We start from the raw sequence: 20,239 nt of genomic DNA on the forward strand, positions 1-20,239 counted from the left end.
ATAAAATCGTTTTAAAAATTTAATATACCCGAGGTGGCCTACTTTAGGATCCACTGTCCGCGCTGGTGGGTACATGAGGTCCAAACTCAAAACTTGAACTCGACAAGACTTTCTCAAATTTCTTTAAAATCGGACTAAGCGTTTAGAAGTTACTGATTAATTTCCCTCTATTTTTTGTTTCTATATCAATGTGCGGCTGTCTTCCAAACTGCTCAAATTTCAACAATGCACTATGGCCGAATTTCCAAATATTGCGGCAAAAATTAAGTTTTTCAACATCATATTTTTAAAAAAATTGTATGGAGTTCAATTGCCAAAATATTGGAAAGAGAGTTTTAGAGAGTAAGCTTTAATTTTTTTGAAAATCCCCCTTATGGGCGGCCCATTACAAATAAAGGGGACGTGGACCGCTCATTTTTACTCAAATCGAATATTTTGACAGTAGAAGACTGCATACCAAATTTGGTGAGTCTAGCTTGTCGGGAAATAGTTTTTGCCTCTTACTTGGTGTTTTTCGGCCATAGTGCAATGTTGAGAAATTCATTGTCAAGTTGCATGAATACGCTAACATGTAACATTACTTTTTTAAATAAAATATTATAATGAACTCTTAAACATGGTTTAGGGGTTATTTAGATAAGTAATTGCATTGAAAATAAAGAAAATACTAAAATTTGAAAATTGCTGGGACGTATTATCCCAGTAAGCCCGAAAGGGTTAAATATCATCGGCATTATAAATCCACTTCTTCAGCACACTTTATAAATATAAACAAAAAAGATTTTAAGTAGATTTCTTATCAATATCGGATAATCATACCTTAACTAATCACAATAAATGACCACCAAATCTAGGGCGATTTACGCAAAACTGCGAAGCGAAAGTAATAGAAAACTTATCAATAAATATTCGAAGTATAAAAGCCAAGGTAATTTCATAAATTAGAACAGTGCTAAATTTTTAGCAATATTCTAAACAACCAAACTGAACAAACAAAATGAAAGCAGCTTTTGTAATTTTCGCCTTGTGCCTGGTGGCCGCCAATGCCGGCACCATTCCCCAACCTCCCATCAACTATGAGGGCATGGTCGATGATGTTATAGCCGAAATGGGACAAATTGCCAAGGAGGCAGCTGTGGCTCTGCAACATCAAGTTGAGGAAATTGTTTTGGATCCTTTGCAACAGGTTGAGGCTGCTGTTGAGAGTATTGAAGAGTTGCGTGAAGAAAACGATGTGTGTGTAGCGGCTGAAGACGAAAATGTCGTGGCCACCGTTGATGCCATGCACAAGGATATGACTGTTTGTGGAACTGTAGCCGCCAAGACCTCTGCGGAAATTATGACTGACATCAGTGCTGCCACCCAACAATTGGTGTTCGATGGTTATGATGTCGTACGCACCTACCAGAAATGTCAGAACTATAAAAACCCTGTGTTGAAGAACTCTTGCTATGCCCGCTTAACCATTAAGGCTACTTTGTACCTGAACAATGCCCGCAAATCCATTAACACCATTAAACAAAGTACTAACGAACGTATCCCAGCAGTTATGGTTGAGGCTGATACCTGCACCCATAGTGCGGCCGATGTTGCCGTCGAAGAGTTGGACGTTATTCAAGCCAATATTAATGTTTGCATTGCTAAAGCTTAAAAGGAAAATGGAATGTTGTGTTGTTTATTGAAAATAAATTTTATACTGTGATTTGTTGAAATTGTGATTAGTGTTCTACATTTTGTTTTAAATTGTTGGTTGTGTTCTAATGAAATTATTTTTGAGAGTTGTTTTTTTTTTCTTTCAATTTGCTTTAATTACAGTTACGAACAAGAAAATAGCAGTACCACTAGGAAATTTTTTTGAAACAGCGTACAACGTCTTTAAAAATGTTAAACTTAAAATTTTGTTTATACCCATAATCGGTCAAGCCTGTAAATTTTTTGTGATGTAATCTTTTTGTGAAAACAATGGTAACTTCGGAAATAAAGGCTCTTATATATGACAATATGTATTTTTTAATTAACATTGAAATAGTAGTGCCGGATTATTAAATTAATTTTTTTATTTTTTTTCTTAAAGAAGTCAAATATTTTTTAAGATTAAAGTACAATTTAGTTAAATATGCTGAATTTATTGTATATTTAACATTAAAAATAGTTCTTTTTTATATAATTCCTGTTTTAGTGGGTCGCGCAATACATTGCACCATTGCTTAGGGAAAATTAATTTTAAAGTTATAAAAATAAGGAAAATCTTTTCCACATATTCAACTTTATATCAAACGCTATTGAATAGAAAGAAAAAAATAAAAAATGGGGACTGCAAACGGAAAACTGCACCTCAGGACGATCGAAATATCGTCAGAATCATCAAATGCAATCCATTTAATCTGTCAAGCTAATAAAAACCGAATGAAATTTAGAAGTTATTGATATGACAGTAAGGAGATGATTTCTAGATGCAAACTTCACAGAACGAAGTCCAAGGAAAAAGCCACTATTAAAAAAAATATATAGTGGTACTCGTTCGGAGTACGCTGAATGCCGACTGGTTTGCAAGCAAATATCTCAATATTTTATGAACTGGCGGGTCCAAACTTGTTTTATTTGGAAGTTCAGGCTGTAGTCAATATATTCGACGTCCACTCTCTTCTGTATGTCAAACACAGTACACTGTGAAAAAAGTTAAAATATTTCAAAATTTCGTGGTACTGCTATTATCTTGTTCGCAACTGTATTTACTTTGTACAACTTTTACGAAATATCTCAATTAGTAGAACATTTTTTCAGTGCACACAAATTTAATTACTTGAAAGATAATTGCCTTCATACTTTAATTGTGATTTGAAACAATTTTATTTTACAAGTTGTTGCCCAACCATGTTTTTTTAAACGTTGAGTAAATGTCAAAGCCAATACAGGTTTTTTTAAAGAAAATTATTCTTTAGTTTTTTAAAGTACAAACAGCTTTAAATACGTGCGTTCCAAACAAGAAAAAAATAAAAATAGGACCTATATTACGGTTATTTTTTTAATGAGAACTTAGCCCTCCGATGGGTCCGAAAGGTCCCAGGGACTTTTTTCATTTTTAAGCTGAAATTACTCCTTGATGGTTCAAGGGAAGTATACCTCACCCCTACATGTTTATCTAGAGTCGTTTAAAAAAAAATCCGACCAATCGTTTAGTTTCTATTTATTTAGTACGGGAACGTGTGTAAAGGTCCGCTGGGACCTGCTTATTTCTGGTTTGATAAAAGAACCACTTTCTAGACTACTTGGAGACACTAAAGTGACAAATGACTTCAGACTAGATTACTTAGGATGTAAAAAAGTGGAACAAAATTGGACGTCTAGAGCCGCGGTGACCATATGCCCGAAATGATTTTCAAATGCTAATTTCATGTATTGATCTTTCGAATAAAAATGTTTATACCCTACACCACCATAGTGGGGAGGGTATAATGCGTTTGTGCAGATGTTTGTAACGCCCAAAAATATTAGTCTTACACCCACCATAAAGATCGACTTAGAATCACTTTCTGAGTCGATTAAACGATGTCCGTCCGTCCGTCCGTCTGGTCGGCTGGCTGGCTGTCCATGTAAACCTTGTGCGTAGAGTACAGGTCGCAATTTTGAAGATATTTCGATCAAATTTGGTACATATTATTTTTTCGTCGCAATAACCAAGCCTATTGAAACTGGCTGAAATCGGTCCATTATTTCACCTAGCCCCCATACAAATGTCCTCCCGAAATTAGACTTTATCGCTCGTAAATTGTTAATTTATATAGGTATCTACACAAATTCCGCTCCAAATAAGTTTTATATACACAAAATTCATGTCACCAAATTTTGTTACGATCGGTCCATAATTAGTCATAGCTCCCATATATATCCGCTTCCGAAAATCACTTTAACGTGCATAAATCGCTTAAAAATGTTGGTAAACACACATAATTCAACATAGTTAACTTTAATATAGACATAAATCACACGACATGGTGATTGGTCCATAATTGGTCATAGCTGTTATATTAGGCCCACTTCCAAAAACAGAAGTATTAACCTAATATCCATTTAAATAATTGTGTATTTAAAACACTCCCAACTTCAAAACTTAATAACAAAATTATTTAAGGTCTCGGCTTAAAATTAAACTTGAATTTGTTTTCAAGTCAAAATTATTATAAATTAAATACAAAAATGTAATTCTTATTTAGCTTAATAACCAATTAAAATGTCATGTTCAATTATTTTTAACGCTTATTAGAATTTAATTAAATATTCTTAAGCTATGGCTTACAAAACTACGAATTCAAACACTATAATTATTTACCAATATTTAAAATACATATTGTACTTTTAAATTTATAAAAATTCAAATTTGGCAACAAAATTTTAAAGGCCATAAAATCTAACTGCCAAAAATTTTGTCAAGGTTGTTCTAAATTAAAACAAATATTAACTAGTATTAAATATTTGCTTAAACAAATTGTATATAAATCTTAAAAAAAATAAATTAAATTAAAATACAAGTAACATTTAACCTTGACCGTAAACTCTAACTGTAAAATCTCAATAGAGAATCTTATGGTTGTTTTAAAAAAAAAATATTCTTTAAGTCAATTGTGTTTTAATTGTGCAACTAAAGTAGTACTCAAACTTTAGCAGAAATTCATATAAATATTTACTTAATACTAGTTTTCTTACTATTTTTATACATAGATACTAGTTGCGATGGGAGTTTATTACCACCACCGGCTTAAAAAAAGTTCTGAGTTGATTTTTCAGCTTGAGTTAAAATATCAAGCAGCTACATTTTCTTGGCTTTAACAAATTGGTAGAGAGAGTTGTTGTTATTATTCTGAGAAAACCAGTTCGTTATACAAAAAGCCACAACAAAGACTAGAGTACTAATGTGGCATGTTGATAATGGTAAGAAAGAGAAATTGAGTTGGGAACAAAATTTTAGCAAATTTATTAAGATCAGTTTCTGATTCAATATCAAAAAGTCATTTATTAATTTTGTTTTGTCAAACCACCATGGGCGGATATAGCGTTAAACAATACGTGCAAATGATAAATTTTTTTTATCCAAATGGGTGTTCTGTTCGGGCAATGATCAGCGCATTTCGACCATTTTACGGTGATGCCCATTACTGGATGAATGGGCACGTCAACAAACAATATTATCGAATTTGGGACGAAACCAATTTACAATAGATCCAATGCATCCTGAAAAAGTCACTGTTTGGTGGCGTAGATGGCGATTCGATGATTATCAACTTCATTTCGCCTGAATTGTCTGACATGGACATCATCAACGACATGTGGTTTCAACAGGACGCGATACGTGCGACACATCTCATGCAACATTTGACAATCTTCACGATCGATTTGAGGCATGGTCATCTAACGTGGATGTGATCTGAACTGGCAATTGTTTTATTGGAACTAAGAAAATAGGTTATGGACATTCGATTTAAACTTTTCTACAGTGAAAGTGACAGGAAAGACTTCAGGAAGTTTGTTCTACATATGGCTAAAGATCGAACTTTCCCTGTAGTGTGTTGTGCGGTCCATTGTCCAATCGATCACAAAGGGATGTATTCTTGATAAAAAACGTAAACAAATCGGCGGTTATAAGGTACAAGTTCCCAAATTTCATCAGAACACATTCCATTGTAGTACCGATAAAACAGTGAAACACAGCTCCAGCGAATCAATAGAGTTGGATACCCTACTGTCACCAATAATCACCATCGCCCTCTCCTGTACGCTGTCGAGAAGCTCTAAAATTGACTTTGAAGTACCGGCCCATATATGTGAGTTGTATTCCATTTTCGGCCGGATATAGGAAATAGTAAGGAGATCAGATAAAGTGAAGTAATTCCTACACCGTTTCAAAAAACCGAGACATTTGAATGCTTCTTTCGACACTTGAAAAAATTGTTTAGACCAGCTGACATCACATTGCATTCTTATGCCCAGAACATCAAGAGCTTCTGATTCCACAATATATTTAAACCACCCATAGATACACAGAGAAAACAGATTCGTAATAGCAACCGAATTTGTTGCCAATTAAATGATAATGAAGAATTTCGGTTGAAGCAACCAAACTTTTGTTACCCCTTCTAGAGTTTTGTAGCCACAACGGTAAAATTCGATCACTAAAGTAGAATCATTCGATTCACAACAAATTCGTTTGCTATCACGAATCTGTCTTCTCTGTGTACAGATGAAGCTACATGATTTGTCGTTCGTTTAAAGGAACCATTCATGTTTTGCCTTGTTGCCCCAATCGCCAGATTTGGTCTATAACTGAATGAATATGATTCCACCGCAATGTGACTACCACACAATTACTCACCAAAATGTGAGTAATTGTGTTTCGACAATGCACTATAGTTCAAAGTATCACTTTTTCCGTGCGAAATTAATAACTATTAAAGTATTCTACTGTTTGATACCAAAATTGGACAATAGGTAGAAATACTTATATTTTCAACAAATTTAAGAAAAAATTAACCCTTTGTCGACCATTAACCCATCAGGAGTAAACTAAAGTAAATTCATTGCTTTTGATTAGAAAAAATTTATTTCTTTTCAGTCAAATTAGTTGAATCAGTAATTCATTTTGTAAACACATTTGATTCAAAATATTTGTTAAAAAAGAGGGAAATAAATCTGTAATTTCTAAATCCTTAGTTAGATTTGAATGAAATTTGACATGCGCAAAGAAGAAGTGTTGTCGAGTTTGAATTTTGACCACATGGGCCGACCAAGGGTGCGGCCAGGGGCCCCCATAGTAGGATAACGTGGGTATGTTCAATTTTTAAAACGATGCTATTTCTTCGTCTTTGTTTTCTATCATCTGCTTCGAATGTATTAATACCTTGTGTACTGTGGATGTCATTGGTAACCAAAGATATAAATCTGAAAGCATATATCACCATTAATCCATATAGTGTTTTCATTTCGAAAATTATATTCCTTTCTTCTGCATTTTTGACATTTTACTTTTAAGTAATTGTAGACAAAATGGCGGACTTTTTCATCCAATAATTTCTTACAATCCTTAGGAATAACATTGTGTCTTTTGGGCGTTCTTTTAGCCAAATTTCAAAAAGTTCATTTTTTTATAGCACAGTAACCTAGAAAAATTGAAATTACTCAGAAAGCGCAAAAATGCGCAGTATGAAATAAAGTGAAGTGAATTCACAACATTTCAATATATTTATTTCTTTGTATTTCAAGTTTAACAAACGTTAACATTTTTTTAAAAGCTTCTTTAAAGTTAAAGTTTTGTAATCAAAAGAAATTACTTTAAGGTTATGTTTAAAAAAGTTATTTTTAATATAAAGGGAAATAGTTTCCAAATATTTGGGAAAGAAGAATTAAGCAATTAGACCTCTCGTTGTTTTCCATTTTAAAAATTATTTAAATTACTTACACACTTTCCGCAATTAACGGTTAAAATTTACAATATAATATTGATAATATTCACAAGTTTTTAAAAATGTATCGAAACTTTGACTTTGAAGGCGAGCTGTGAAGCAGTATTCTGTATTTTACAAAAACCAATTGCGAATTTGATTGCATTGGAGTTTTAATAACATGTTGACAACAAAAAATAATGAATAATAACAACTTCGAAATTTTAATTTCGCACGGAAAAAGTGATACTTTGAACTATAGTGCAATGGCTTGAGGAGGCAATTCTGTTTATTGAAATAGCCATTTAACCAAAATTGTGCTTCATCACTGAACAAAATTTTCCAATGAAGGGTGTATAACGTGGTTTTGTCGTCGGCTGAGGTAGTTCAGTCGAGTCCAGGGTAGACTTACGGATCAACAAACCTTAAGTGATAAGACAATTGATTTACCCTTTCTGGGGTCGATAATATCTTTCTTTATTGTTTAATATTTAATACAGTTAATATATAATAACTGTTTATATATAACGAATTACGAACAGCTTCGGTAATACATTCGGATGTTGTCGGATTTCCGGTGATGATTTACGTTTGGATGTAGCCGGTTGTGGTGATGTGTATTTCGGATTTTTCGGGATTTCAATAGTCGTCGGTGGTACGATGTATTAATATGACTCACTAACTGGGCAGTTTGTCACAAGCGGTAACTACGGGTTTCTGGTGATGATTCTACTTTCGGATGTAGACGCTTCTGGTGATGTTTTCGTTGGTACAGGGTGATAACTAAAACTATAGTATTTTAGATACTTAGTCTATAATACACGTAAATGCACTTAAGTAGGGGGACAGTTAGCCAAAGCTCCTGTATTGAACAGTCGACCGAAATCCCTGTATTAAACAGTTGGCCGAAGCCTCTGTCTTGAACAGTCGGCCGAAGCCTCTGTCTTGAACAGTCGACCGAAGCCCCTGTATTGAACAGCCGCCCGAAGCCTCTGTCTTGAACAGTCGACCGAAGCCCCTGTATTGAACAGTCGGCCGAAGCCTCTGTATGGAACAGTCGACCGAAGTCTCTGTATTGAACAGTTGACCGAAGTCACTGTATTGAATAGTGGGCCGAAGCCCCTGTATTGTACAGTCGACCGAAGTCACTGGTAAAATGTATTATCGGTACTCGAACTATGTTCGTGTCCCGAAAAGGAAAAAATAGGTTGACCGATTTATGTCAGTCTACTTTGATAAATTAATATCAAAGTGGTTGGCAAATTCTGTGTCGTATGAACCGCCCATTCAGTGTGTAAACCAGTTGTATGCAAAAAGAGGCATTTAATTTGTGTGCTCTTTTGGGTAAAAAATAAAATATCCACAACAACATCAAGAAACTGAATGAATTGTGTGTATTTTTACGCTCTATTTCGCTCTTTTGTTCATATTCGGGTTGTTTGACGAAAATCATCGTAACCTCAACAATATAAACGCCTACCATGGTTGTAAACTTTCGTTACTTGTATACAAATTATTATAAACTAAATGAGAATTACTAGATGGTAATTTAATCATTATGATTTAAATGGTGTTATTATTAAATTTATTATTTTATATTATGTACGGGGAAGTAGGTAGATACTTATCCACAGGATACTTACAGGTGTTTGAAAATTGGAACTCCAAGTTACTCCATGTAAGTGCTAGCCGCACGGCCTCTTGACCGAAATAATATTAAGAAATTAATAAAGCCAATTGGATGGATACTAAAAACGTCTTTCTCTGCTTTATTTAGATGTAAAGTTAACCGTCTCTATAAAAAGCAGCATTTATATAACTCTAGTAATAGATAAATACACATAGATCGGAAATTCTCCTGTCAAAGACCTAACACAGTTGTCAAAAGCCTAAATGCTGAAAATGTATTAGTAAAATAAACTATGTGAAAACAAAAAACACATTCGTATGTGTGATTTAATTGCTTGAGTTTTTTTTAGTTTCCGCTCTATGTGTGTTTCTCTATGACTCTAGTTTTATGTAATTAAATTTATTATAGCACCGCTATTTTTATCATCATCTCTGTTCTTCTAAACCTCTGTGTTTACTATTATTCTTTTGCTGTAGAAAAATAACAATTTGTTGAATAAAAAAAAATTCCAACTCAGAATAAAACTAATTTAAACTTGAATTTAATATTTGAGTGAAGTTTAATTCACACACACTCACACACATTCGAAAAAACAATATAAAGCATTTTGTTTTGATTTTCATCGTTATGTGTTTTTATTTTATTTTTTTTTCTGAAGCTCTGACTGCTGTTTAATTTCAGTCCTAAACACGGTTTCAAAGTTAGTCATTGTTCTGACGTTGCTCACTGAACGTGAACGTATTCGTAAAGATTAGACGACGCTAACTAATAAAACATAAAAACAGAATTTTAAAATTTTTGTGAAACAAAATAAATAATATTTCGAAACAATAACCTAACACAAAGTTCTAAACATGACCATTTACGCCATAATTGTGCAAATAATTTTAGTGTGTAACTAAAAACTAAATTACAAAATTGAATAAACAAAAACATTCTAAAACTATTTTAAATAAAAAAAAAACTCAAAATGTTTCTTTCAACCTTTTATGATTCTCCGCATTATCAACATGAAGATCCCGATGAGGATATGGTGGCAAAGGTGGGTTTGAAATGATTTAAAGTAATTTAAAAATTTAACCTAAAAACATGTTACTGAACTTGAACTTCACATGTTTATCCGGGGATTAGTAGTGTTAAAGTGTTAATTGTTAATACAGTATTTTTATTGTGTGTAATAAAAACTGAATTAAAAAAACTAGTTGTTCCACATTTTACTGTTTTGAATTTAAGTTCACATATAATTAAATAAAATTATAAAGAAAAATGTTAAAACCGTTACATTTTCATTGTGCTAAATAAATAGTACGCAACAGAAACGGAAATACGTTGTAAATATTATTCAAGTTTTTTATGGCGTTTCTATAACAAATAAACATTTAAATTGAAATGCGTAAATATTTAGTTTTTTGTACTGGTATTTGTTAAATAATATTCTAATGATTTAAAGAATTATTTGGTGATATCATATTTATTTGGCCTTTATTATGAAATCAAAGATATAAATAAATATTTATAGATGAGCTAAATGTAGCAGTGATGTTAACTTAAATCATAATATGTAGTGATTTATAGCTCAAACTCAAAAAAAAAATATAATGGAACTTAGAGAATCGATGTACAATAGGAGTGTTTCAAATCGTAAAATAATCAAGGTGGACTACAGATTCAAAATGGTTAAAAGGTAACGGTAACGCTAATTTGGATTATTTCTGTAGCAGTAACAGTTATCATTAGATAACGGCAATTTCATCCAGATTTAAATTATTAATAAAATTTAATAATAAGGTTCTATTATATTTTAAATTCTGTAGATTTCAGTAAACTCAATTATAATTAAATTTTTATTTTTATATTTATACCCTACACCACCATAGTAGGGAGGGTATAATGCGTTTGTGCAGATGTTTGTAACGTCCAAAAATATTAGTCTAACACCCACCTTAAAGTATACCGATCGACTTAGAATCACTTTCTGAGTCGATTAAACGACGTCCGTCCGTCTGTCTGGCTGGCTGGTCGGCTGGCTGTCCATGTAAACCTTGTGCGCAGAGTACATGTCACAATTTTGAAGATATTTTGATCAAATTTTGGTACACATTATTTTTTCGGTCTAAGTACCATGCCTATTGAAACTGACTGAAATCGGTCCATTATTTCACTTAGCCCCTATACAAATGTCCTTCCGAAATTGGACTTTATCGGTCATAAATGCTTAATTTATATATGTATCTCCACAAATTCCGCTCCAAATAAGTTTTATATATACAAAATTCATGTCACCAAATTTTGTTATGATCAGTCCATAATTAGTCATAGCTCCCATATAGACCCGCTTCCGAAATTCACTTTAACGTGCATAAATCGGTTAAAAATGTTGGTACACACACAAAATTCAACATAGTTAACTTTAATATAGACATAAATCACACTACCTAATTTCATGGTGATCGGTCCATAATTGGTCATGGCTCCCATATAAGGCCCTCTTCCGAAAATCACTCAAAAATATAAATTATTGAAATTTTAAAAGAAAATTGTTTTTGCTCTTTTACTTAGTGTAGGGTTTTATATGGTCGGGCTTGACCGACCATACTTTCTTACTTGTTTTAAATTATTTATAGACTATTGGTAACGGTAAATGGTAGTTGACCAGAAAGGGTATTTTAGAGGTAACTGTAGCAACTGTTAGCAAAAACGTAAAATAAATTTGTAGCTAGAAAATCTTACAAATATCCACCAATGCACAGTAGTTTAGAAATGTTTTTTTTTGGAAGTAATTCGGTATCTCGGGAAATATTGGAGATATTGTAACCAAAATCACAAAATCGGCTTCATAGGCGGAATGGCGGCCAGTAGATGGCCTCTCAAATTCTCTCATTTTTTAAAAAAATCGTTAAAAATCCATTTATTATCCGAATGAGAGTCCTTGAGAAGATCTACAAAAAATACGCTTAAATGTTTGCTCCTATGTATGCATTATATGGGAGCTATGACTAATTATGGACCGATCGTTATAAAATTTTGTGACATGACTTTTGTATATGGGGGATTTAATGTCAAGTGAACCAACTTTTGAAATCGATGTCTTCCGATCGGGAAGAAATTTGCACCAAGGTTAGAACTCTCAGAGTTAGAGGGGATAAAAATTTGACATATTATAATAATTTTTTTCCGAAATCAAAAGTTTTATGACATTTTTTTTAATGGGCCCTTTTTTGTTCTTAAAATAACGCTTAGATATTTTCCATGAAGATCTATTTGATCGCTTAGTGGGATGCGAGTTCGATATCTATCAAAATAAATGTTTTGTAACTCAAAACATAAAATTTTAGACTTTTTTTGCAAAATCAAAAATTTTGTTGACTTTTTTTTCAAAAGTGGGATATCTATCAAAATAAATATTTTGTAACTCAAGACATGCAATTTTTGACTTTTTTTGCAAAATCTAACTTTTTCCAAAATTGGAATTTTTTAAAATTCTTTTACTCAAAAGAAAGCTTAGGTCTATTCTTCTTAAAAATGTTGGTATACACACAAAATTCAACATAGTTAACTTTAATATAAACATTAATCACACGACATAATTTCATGGTGATCGGTCCATAATTGGTCATAGCTCCCATATAAGGCCCACTTCCGAAAATCACTCAAAAATATAAATTATTGAAATTTTAAATGAAAAATGTTTTTGCTCTTTACTTAATGTAGGGTATTGTATGGTCTGGCTTGGCCGACCATACTTTCTTGTTTATTTTTTTTTTGCTCAAATAAAAGCTTAGTTATTTTCCTTAAAGACCTATTTGATCGCTTAGTGGGATGCGAGTGGGATATATGTCAAAATAAATGTTTTGTAACTCAAGATATACAATTTTTGTTTTTTTTCTAAATCAAAATTTTGTTTGACTTTTTTTTTAAATTTTGTCAAATTTTGACGCCCTCTAACTCAGAGAGTTCACGACCGATCTTGTTGATGTCTGAACCACTATCCAATAGAACTAACCTTGGTGCAAATTTCATCCCTATCGGAAGACATCGATTTCAAAAGTTGGTTCACTTGACATGAAATCCCCCATATATATATAATTTATTTGTATTGAATTTTATTTGAATACCAAAATTTTTAAGAGATTTATGCTGTTAAAGTGATTTTCGGAAGTGGGCCTATAGGGCAGCTATGACTAATTGTGGACCGATCATCACAAAATTTGGTTCGGCTTATATAAAACTTATTTCTGATGAATTTGGGTTGCATATCTGTACAAATAAGAGATTTCAGATATGGCAATCGTATGGGGACTAGGAGAAATAATGGACCGATTCTAACCAAATTCAACAGGCTTCGTTCTTGGGGCAATATAAAAATTTGTACCGAATTTTGTCGAATTATCTTTGAAATTGCAGACGGACGGACATCGCTTAATCGACTCAGAAAGTGATACTGGGCAGATTGGTATACTTTAAGGTGGGTGTTGGGACAATATATTTTGTACGTTAAAAATTACCTTTTTGTTGGTTTGTTGGTTTACGTGGTAGTTCACTACGTGCGAACAATCAAGTAGAGTCGATGTTACTTTGATGAAGTATCATATAGATAAAAGTGCCCTTTTGTTACTTTTTGTTAAAGTTGGGAAAAACATGAATTTAGGAAAAGTAATCTTTTGGTACTTTTGTGAATATAACTTTTCCAAATATTCCATATGTAGCCCAAAATTTAAAATATTTTTTTTTTTGTATTTTACTTGTATAGTTTTATTTATATAAATTAACTGAAAAACAAACAACATAATTAATTATATTCTGACAAAAGGGAACAAAATTAAAAATATTCACTATTACAAAAAATATTTTTTGATACTTTTATGAAAGATGTTTTAAAAAGTACCTATTGTGAAATTTTCAAACGAAAAACATTGATGGAAGAACTAGTTGTTAAGAACGGATGCTAGTTATTTAGAGCTCCGAATATCCGAAAATATTGATTAAAGAGCCGTTCGAAGATTTCCATAGAAATCATTCCCAAGGTAACAATTTGAAACAAAAATCCTAGGTCTCAACATATAACTAAAATTAGTATTTTGAATTATTATTGTTTTTTTTGTCAAGATTATGGGAAAATATCTTGAGTGATTATTGGTATACTCTTTATTACAAAAAAATTTGTTATCTTTAACATCTAAGAATATTTTCCAATGCTGTTTCTATGGCTTCTTCATAGCAAATGTGTTAAACTAGTACAGAATTTCTATACAAATTTAATTAGAACTTGATAGATAATTATTTACTAACAAAAAAAACTATTCTTACAAAATTATTTCGTCATAAATATGTTTATTTGTATTAAAAATACAAAATGATGAACAAAAAACATAACAACAGTCATGGGAACGCCCTTTTAATACATAGAATTTATAGAATAAGGAAGTATGTACACAACAAATATTTTATTGAAATAGAATCGAATTTTGTAACTCTTATTTGAGTTCATCAACTTTGTTCGAAAACTTTTCATTTCCTTTATGTTATTTTAAATTCTTCTTTAAACAAAATTACAACCATACGCTCTGTTATTCCATTTACAAATCCCATCTATTTAATGTTTAATTAAACTAATAAATCTTAAAATTAAAAAAAAAAATAACTAGAAATACTGTTTACCATACATTTTAGTGAAAAAAAAAATCAGATCTCCATGACCTTGACCACAGTCAAGGTATAAATAAAAAATATGCATGTATTTTGCTACAGAGATAGATAGATAAACATTTCAACTATCTCAACATCTTGTATTTTATACACTTTTTCATACCATTCAAGCTGAACTTTAGCTTAACTTAACACAAAATTTAAATCGCAAAAAACAACGTGCAAACCATGGTTCAAGCTGTTTAATACGGAAGAGTATTTGAAATAACTAACAATCAATTATACTGGATGATTTTTGTATTCTTTATTGAGAATAATAACGAAATGGTAGAAAAAAAAACTGTTTAACATAAATTATAAAAAGAATCAAGAATCAAGTAAATAAATAAATTAAAAGTTATAAAATAAACCAAAACAAAACATACTTAATAATAAATCCAAAACCAGTTAAAAGTGATGTCAAATTTGTTTATAATTTTGTAGTTCTTTATTTCTCAAATATGCGGAAATTCTAAATAAACACTTGGTTTAATAATAAAATAATCGATATACAATAAAATAAGTTAAAAATAATTTAAAATTCATTTGTTATTTATATTGTATTATGATGGTCTGATTCTATTTTAATATTAAATTAGTTACATTACAAAGTTCATTTACCTTTTGTGTGTTTATTTATTGTTTTAAACGCTTTTGTTTTTGTGCTAAACGTTTGGATGATTTTTGCGGATTTATGAAATAAATAATAGCTGATTGTTAAAATTAAGTTTTTGACACCTTTAGGCTATTCACAGTTAAACGTGGAAATAATATATATGGGGGATTTCATGTCAAGTGAACCAAATTTTGAAATCGATATCATCCGATCAGCACCAAGGTTAGTTCTATTAGATAGTAACTTAGACACAAATTTCCAACAAGATCGGTTGAAAATTCTTTGAGTTAGAGGGGGTCAAAATTTGACATTTTGGCCAAGAAGGGTTTTTTTTCATATCTATGTAACTTATTAAATATTGTTCGTAGCGAAATGTGTCCCAAATAGTTTAGATAGCTCTTTCTTAAATATTTGGAAAAAAAAATTAAAAAATTTTAATATTTTTTTAATGGGCACTTTTTCTATATATATAAAAATGAAATGGTCCATGTATGTAATATCATCACGTGAGAACGGCTGGAGCGATTTATTCGATTCGAAATTTTCAGGAGATGGTTTGTAAAGAAAAAAAAAATCAAAAATTCCGGGTAAAACTCGGAAATTCTTTTTGTTTGTGAGACCAGTCAACTGTAATAAAAAAGCTCCCTAAAGTATGCAGTACAAATTTAGATATTTTATTTGCAAATAAATAAGAACAGGCTAGTGTGAGTGGGTTGGAGAAACTTGAAGAACTAACATTAGTAAATGCTACCGGGCGAAGCCTGGGCGATCAACTAGTTTTAAATAAAATAAATATTTTGTAACTCAAAACATAAAATTTTTGACTTTTTTTGCAAAATCAAAAACTTTGTTGACTTTTTTTTTTTTTCAAAATGGATCCTTTTTTAATAAAGCTGAGATATTTTCCTTGAAGACCCTTTTAGTCGCTTAGTAGGATGCGAGTGGGATATCTATCAATCCCACTAAGCGACCAAAACCATCTTAATGGAATAGACCTAAGCTTTCTTTATAGCAAAAAATTAAAAAATGTCCCATTAAAAAAAAAAGTTTTCGATTTTGCCAAAAAAAAAAATCAAAAATTCTATGATTTGAGTTACAAAATATTTATTTTGATAGATATCCCACTCCCATCCCACTAAGCGACCAAATAGGACTTAAAGGAAAACAACTAAGCTTTCTTTTTATTTATTTTAATAGATATCCCACTCACATCCCACTAAGCGACAAAATAGGTCTTAAAGGAAAGGCTTTCTTTTGAGCAAAAATAATTTAAACAAGTAAGAGAGCTAAATTCGGCTGTGCCGAATCTTATATACCTTTCACCAAATTATACTTTAAACTAACAATTTTAAATATTTTTAGGTAAACAAAATTTAAATTTTTTTCCAGTTGTTTTTTCAAAATTGTTTTTTAATTTTTTTTTAAATTTTTTTTTAATTTTTTTTTTTTAGTTTTTAAATTTTTTTTTAATATTTAGTGAAAAAAAATTTTGGTGAAAAAAAAAATTCGGGTTAAAAATTTTTTTCCGATTTTGACCCATTGTAGGTCCAACTTACTATGGACCTTATATACGTCGTTGCACAGGTCTTTGAAATATCTATCATTAGATATCCATATAGTAATCCAGATATGGGTCAAAAATAGGTCAAAAATCGAGGTTGTCCTGGTTTTTTCCTTATATCTCAGCCATTTGTGGACCGATTTTCTCGATTTTAAATAGCAACCGAGCCGGAAGAATTTCGGAGATATTGATGTATCATTCGTGTATGTAAGTTATTTAGGGGATTTGGAAAGTTGATTTCAACACACAGACGGACATGGCTATATCGACTCCGCTATCTATAACGATTTAGATATATACTTTGTGGCGTCGCAAATGAAAAATGTAGAAATTACAAACTGAATGACAAACTTATATATACCCTTGACACTCATGGTGAAGGGTATAAAAAAGGGCCCATATTGGAAAAAATTCGATTTTGCAAAAAAAAAATTAAAAAATTTTATGTCTTGAGTTACAAAACATTTATTTTGATAGATATTCCACTCGCATCCCACTAATCGACCAAAAATATCTTAAAGTAATGGACCTAAGCTTACTTTTGAGTAAAAAAAAAATTAAAAAGGGCCCATTTTGAAAAAAGTTAGATTTTTCAATAAAAAAAGTCAAAAATTGTATGTCTTGAGTTACAAAATATTTATTTTGATAGATATCCCACTAAGCGACCAAAAGGGACTTCAAGGAAAATAGCTAAGCTTTTGTTTGAGCTAAAAAAAAGATTTGAAAAATGGTCCATTTCGAAAAAAAAGTCAACAAAAAGTCAAAAGATTTGAATAGCAAAAAAACAAAGTCAATTTCATTGCATACTCCATGCTAATTGGGAGCTTAGTTTTCGCCGCAATCTTAGCCTAAAACATACCAAATTAATTAAAAAATTAAATATACTTTCACATAGCAATATTTTAGTGTTTTCTCCTATTCAAATCATCTTAAAAGAAAGTTTCAAGTGTTTTTGTTTTTTCAGTAATGGTTGTCATTCTCGTGGAATTGCCCAGGATCACCCGCTTTATAGTCCAGACCGTGATACATCCGACTACTATTTATGTCGATCGATGTAGAACGCTATCTCTGGGATAAGCTTCACTTTGGATCTGAGTATCCGATATTGACTTGATTCGTTCTTGGCCTCAAAAGATGAGCAGTTCCTTGTAATAATTTTGTCCCATTTTCTTTTCTATTATAGTTTTTTTCATAAAATCTGTAAGGCTATTTTAGCAGACTATGAGTAGCCTAAATATCAACAAGTGATACTTGTTACTTTTAATTTTTACTACGAATATAAACGTATACTGTTGATTTTAGAGCTCTTAGTTGAATGTATAAATTTAAGTTTTTCGCTAAATTATAAGCACAAGTCAACTGATTTTTTAATATTTGTTGTACTTTTAGTATCAACATTTAGTTGAGGTGTTTAGCCAACCATAAAATTGTATGACTTAAGTCATAATATTTATTGCAGGTTTGTAGACAAGTTCGATATCATACAATTAAATTACTTAGTTAAACCCTTTAGAATTTGCTTTAGATTTATTATCTTATAAAAAGAAAGAAAATGTAATTATAGATTTTATTAAAAAAATCTATATATTACGTGTTGTTTTTCGTGGAAATCAAAATGTTTGTGGAAATTTGCTATTGTTTTATGTCACAAAAGGTTAATGAACGAAATCTTTAGTAGTCATATTATTTATATTTCATAAGTAAAACATAAGTTAACTAGTTGCTTGATATTAACTAATAAATAAAAGTAAATTGAGTAAAAATATTTTAAGATCATTAACACGGTGCCACGCCCACTACTTTTGGTAATTTTATGATACGCCTATTTACACTGAAACAAGAATGGGAAGTAAATTCTGTAATTTACTTAACTGATTCTAGGATCTTGTTCCAGGTGGATAAATTTTGAACAAAAACCATTGATGGAAGAGCTAGTTCTAGAACCGTTCTTAAAAAGGAGTAGAACTAGTTCCGAGAGCGACAATTTCAAGCAAAAATCATTGATTATAGAGAACTGGTTCCAGAACCTTTCCAAGTAAGGGGTACTGGATCCGTAATACTTTCGTAGAAGTTGTTTCGAAATTGACAAACAAAAATTATTAGTCGCAACAACAAATTAGAAGGAGTAAATTCGTTATGGAATTAGTTGTGGAGCACCTACAGTTTTTCGTGAATTGTTTTCCATTTAATTTGAAAATGATTAAAAATAAAACAATTTGAATGAAGAAAAATTTTATTAATTTTATTAAGAATTCATTCTACATTGAATGAATTGAATTCTATTCAAATAAAAATATTTAATATCGAATTAAACACGCTTTTTACAACTGTACACATTATTAATAACAACAATTGCAGAAACTCATTTCAATTGAATGAATTTATAATAAAAATAGATTCATTTATTATATATTTCAACCTTTTTTAAGTTCAGGTTCAGGGCACTTAATTTATCATTTAAACAATAAAACAGAAAATTATTAAAATGTTAAACATGCCTGAACACTAAAATGCAACGTAAAATATTCAGACAATACAACCCGCAAAACCATAAGCAACAAATGGCTGAATGTGTCACATTGAAAACATTTTAATGAAACTTTTATTTAAAATTTACGCTTAAACAGGCAGTAACAAGAACAAGTTCGTATATTTATATATAAAAAACATAATAAGTAATAACCTCACCTTTGTTACGCATAATAATAATAATAATAATAGTAATAATTATTGTTTAAAACAATTTAACAATTTCCTTATTTCTATTTACAGATACCTTCCATAATTGGCTTTCTTAATTTGGATTGAAACGTGTGGTCGATGTTTAATATTTAGGTTTTTTTATATTTTTAATTATCATATGTAATATTTAATTATTATAAGTCTAGAATGTAAGAAATTAATAAACAACTGATTTAATATAGTTAATTATTGTTATGAAATTGATTCGTATCAATTTAAATTGAACCGTTTTTGGCGGCTTGTACGGCATATTATTGCCGTAGACATTTTTAGAGTTGCTTACAGAGAGTTATTATAACTGTAACTGACGTTTATTATTTGCAATAAAAAGTAATCCAGTTTATTTAAATGAAATAAATCATCGTTTTTAAAAGGTAAAAACGTAACAATGAATATTTTATATTAGTTTTTTTTCTATGCACAAAGTGGTAAGTTTCAGTTATAATAATTTCATATAAATTAGAAAATCATAATTAAACATCATTTCGCAATATCTTATGTTGATGAAAAAAAAAAATATGGACCGATTTTCTCGATTTTAAATAGCAACCGAATCAGGACTATACCTGTTA

At 30.8% G+C, this 20,239-nt stretch overlaps 1 protein-coding gene and 1 long non-coding RNA gene across 2 annotated transcripts; both read left to right on the forward strand.

Annotated features, from left to right (window-relative positions):
• Window positions 1–957: 957 nt before the first annotated feature.
• LOC135957048 (uncharacterized) lies at window positions 958–1,712 on the forward strand. The gene has a single exon (XM_065507705.1). The coding sequence runs from the start codon at window positions 998–1,000 to the stop codon at window positions 1,649–1,651; it is 654 nt and encodes a 217-aa protein (XP_065363777.1). The 5' UTR covers window positions 958–997; the 3' UTR covers window positions 1,652–1,712.
• Window positions 1,713–9,785: 8,073 nt separating this feature from the next.
• LOC135959122 (uncharacterized) lies at window positions 9,786–20,060 on the forward strand. Its single transcript, XR_010576503.1, has 2 exons — window positions 9,786–10,105; window positions 19,698–20,060. It is a non-coding gene; the product is annotated as an uncharacterized LOC135959122 (long non-coding RNA).
• The last annotated feature ends 179 nt before the right edge of the window (window positions 20,061–20,239 follow it).

The sequence above is a fragment of the Calliphora vicina genome, chromosome 4 (genome assembly GCF_958450345.1).
Source record: "Calliphora vicina chromosome 4, idCalVici1.1, whole genome shotgun sequence".
Taxonomy (NCBI): domain Eukaryota; kingdom Metazoa; phylum Arthropoda; class Insecta; order Diptera; family Calliphoridae; genus Calliphora; species Calliphora vicina.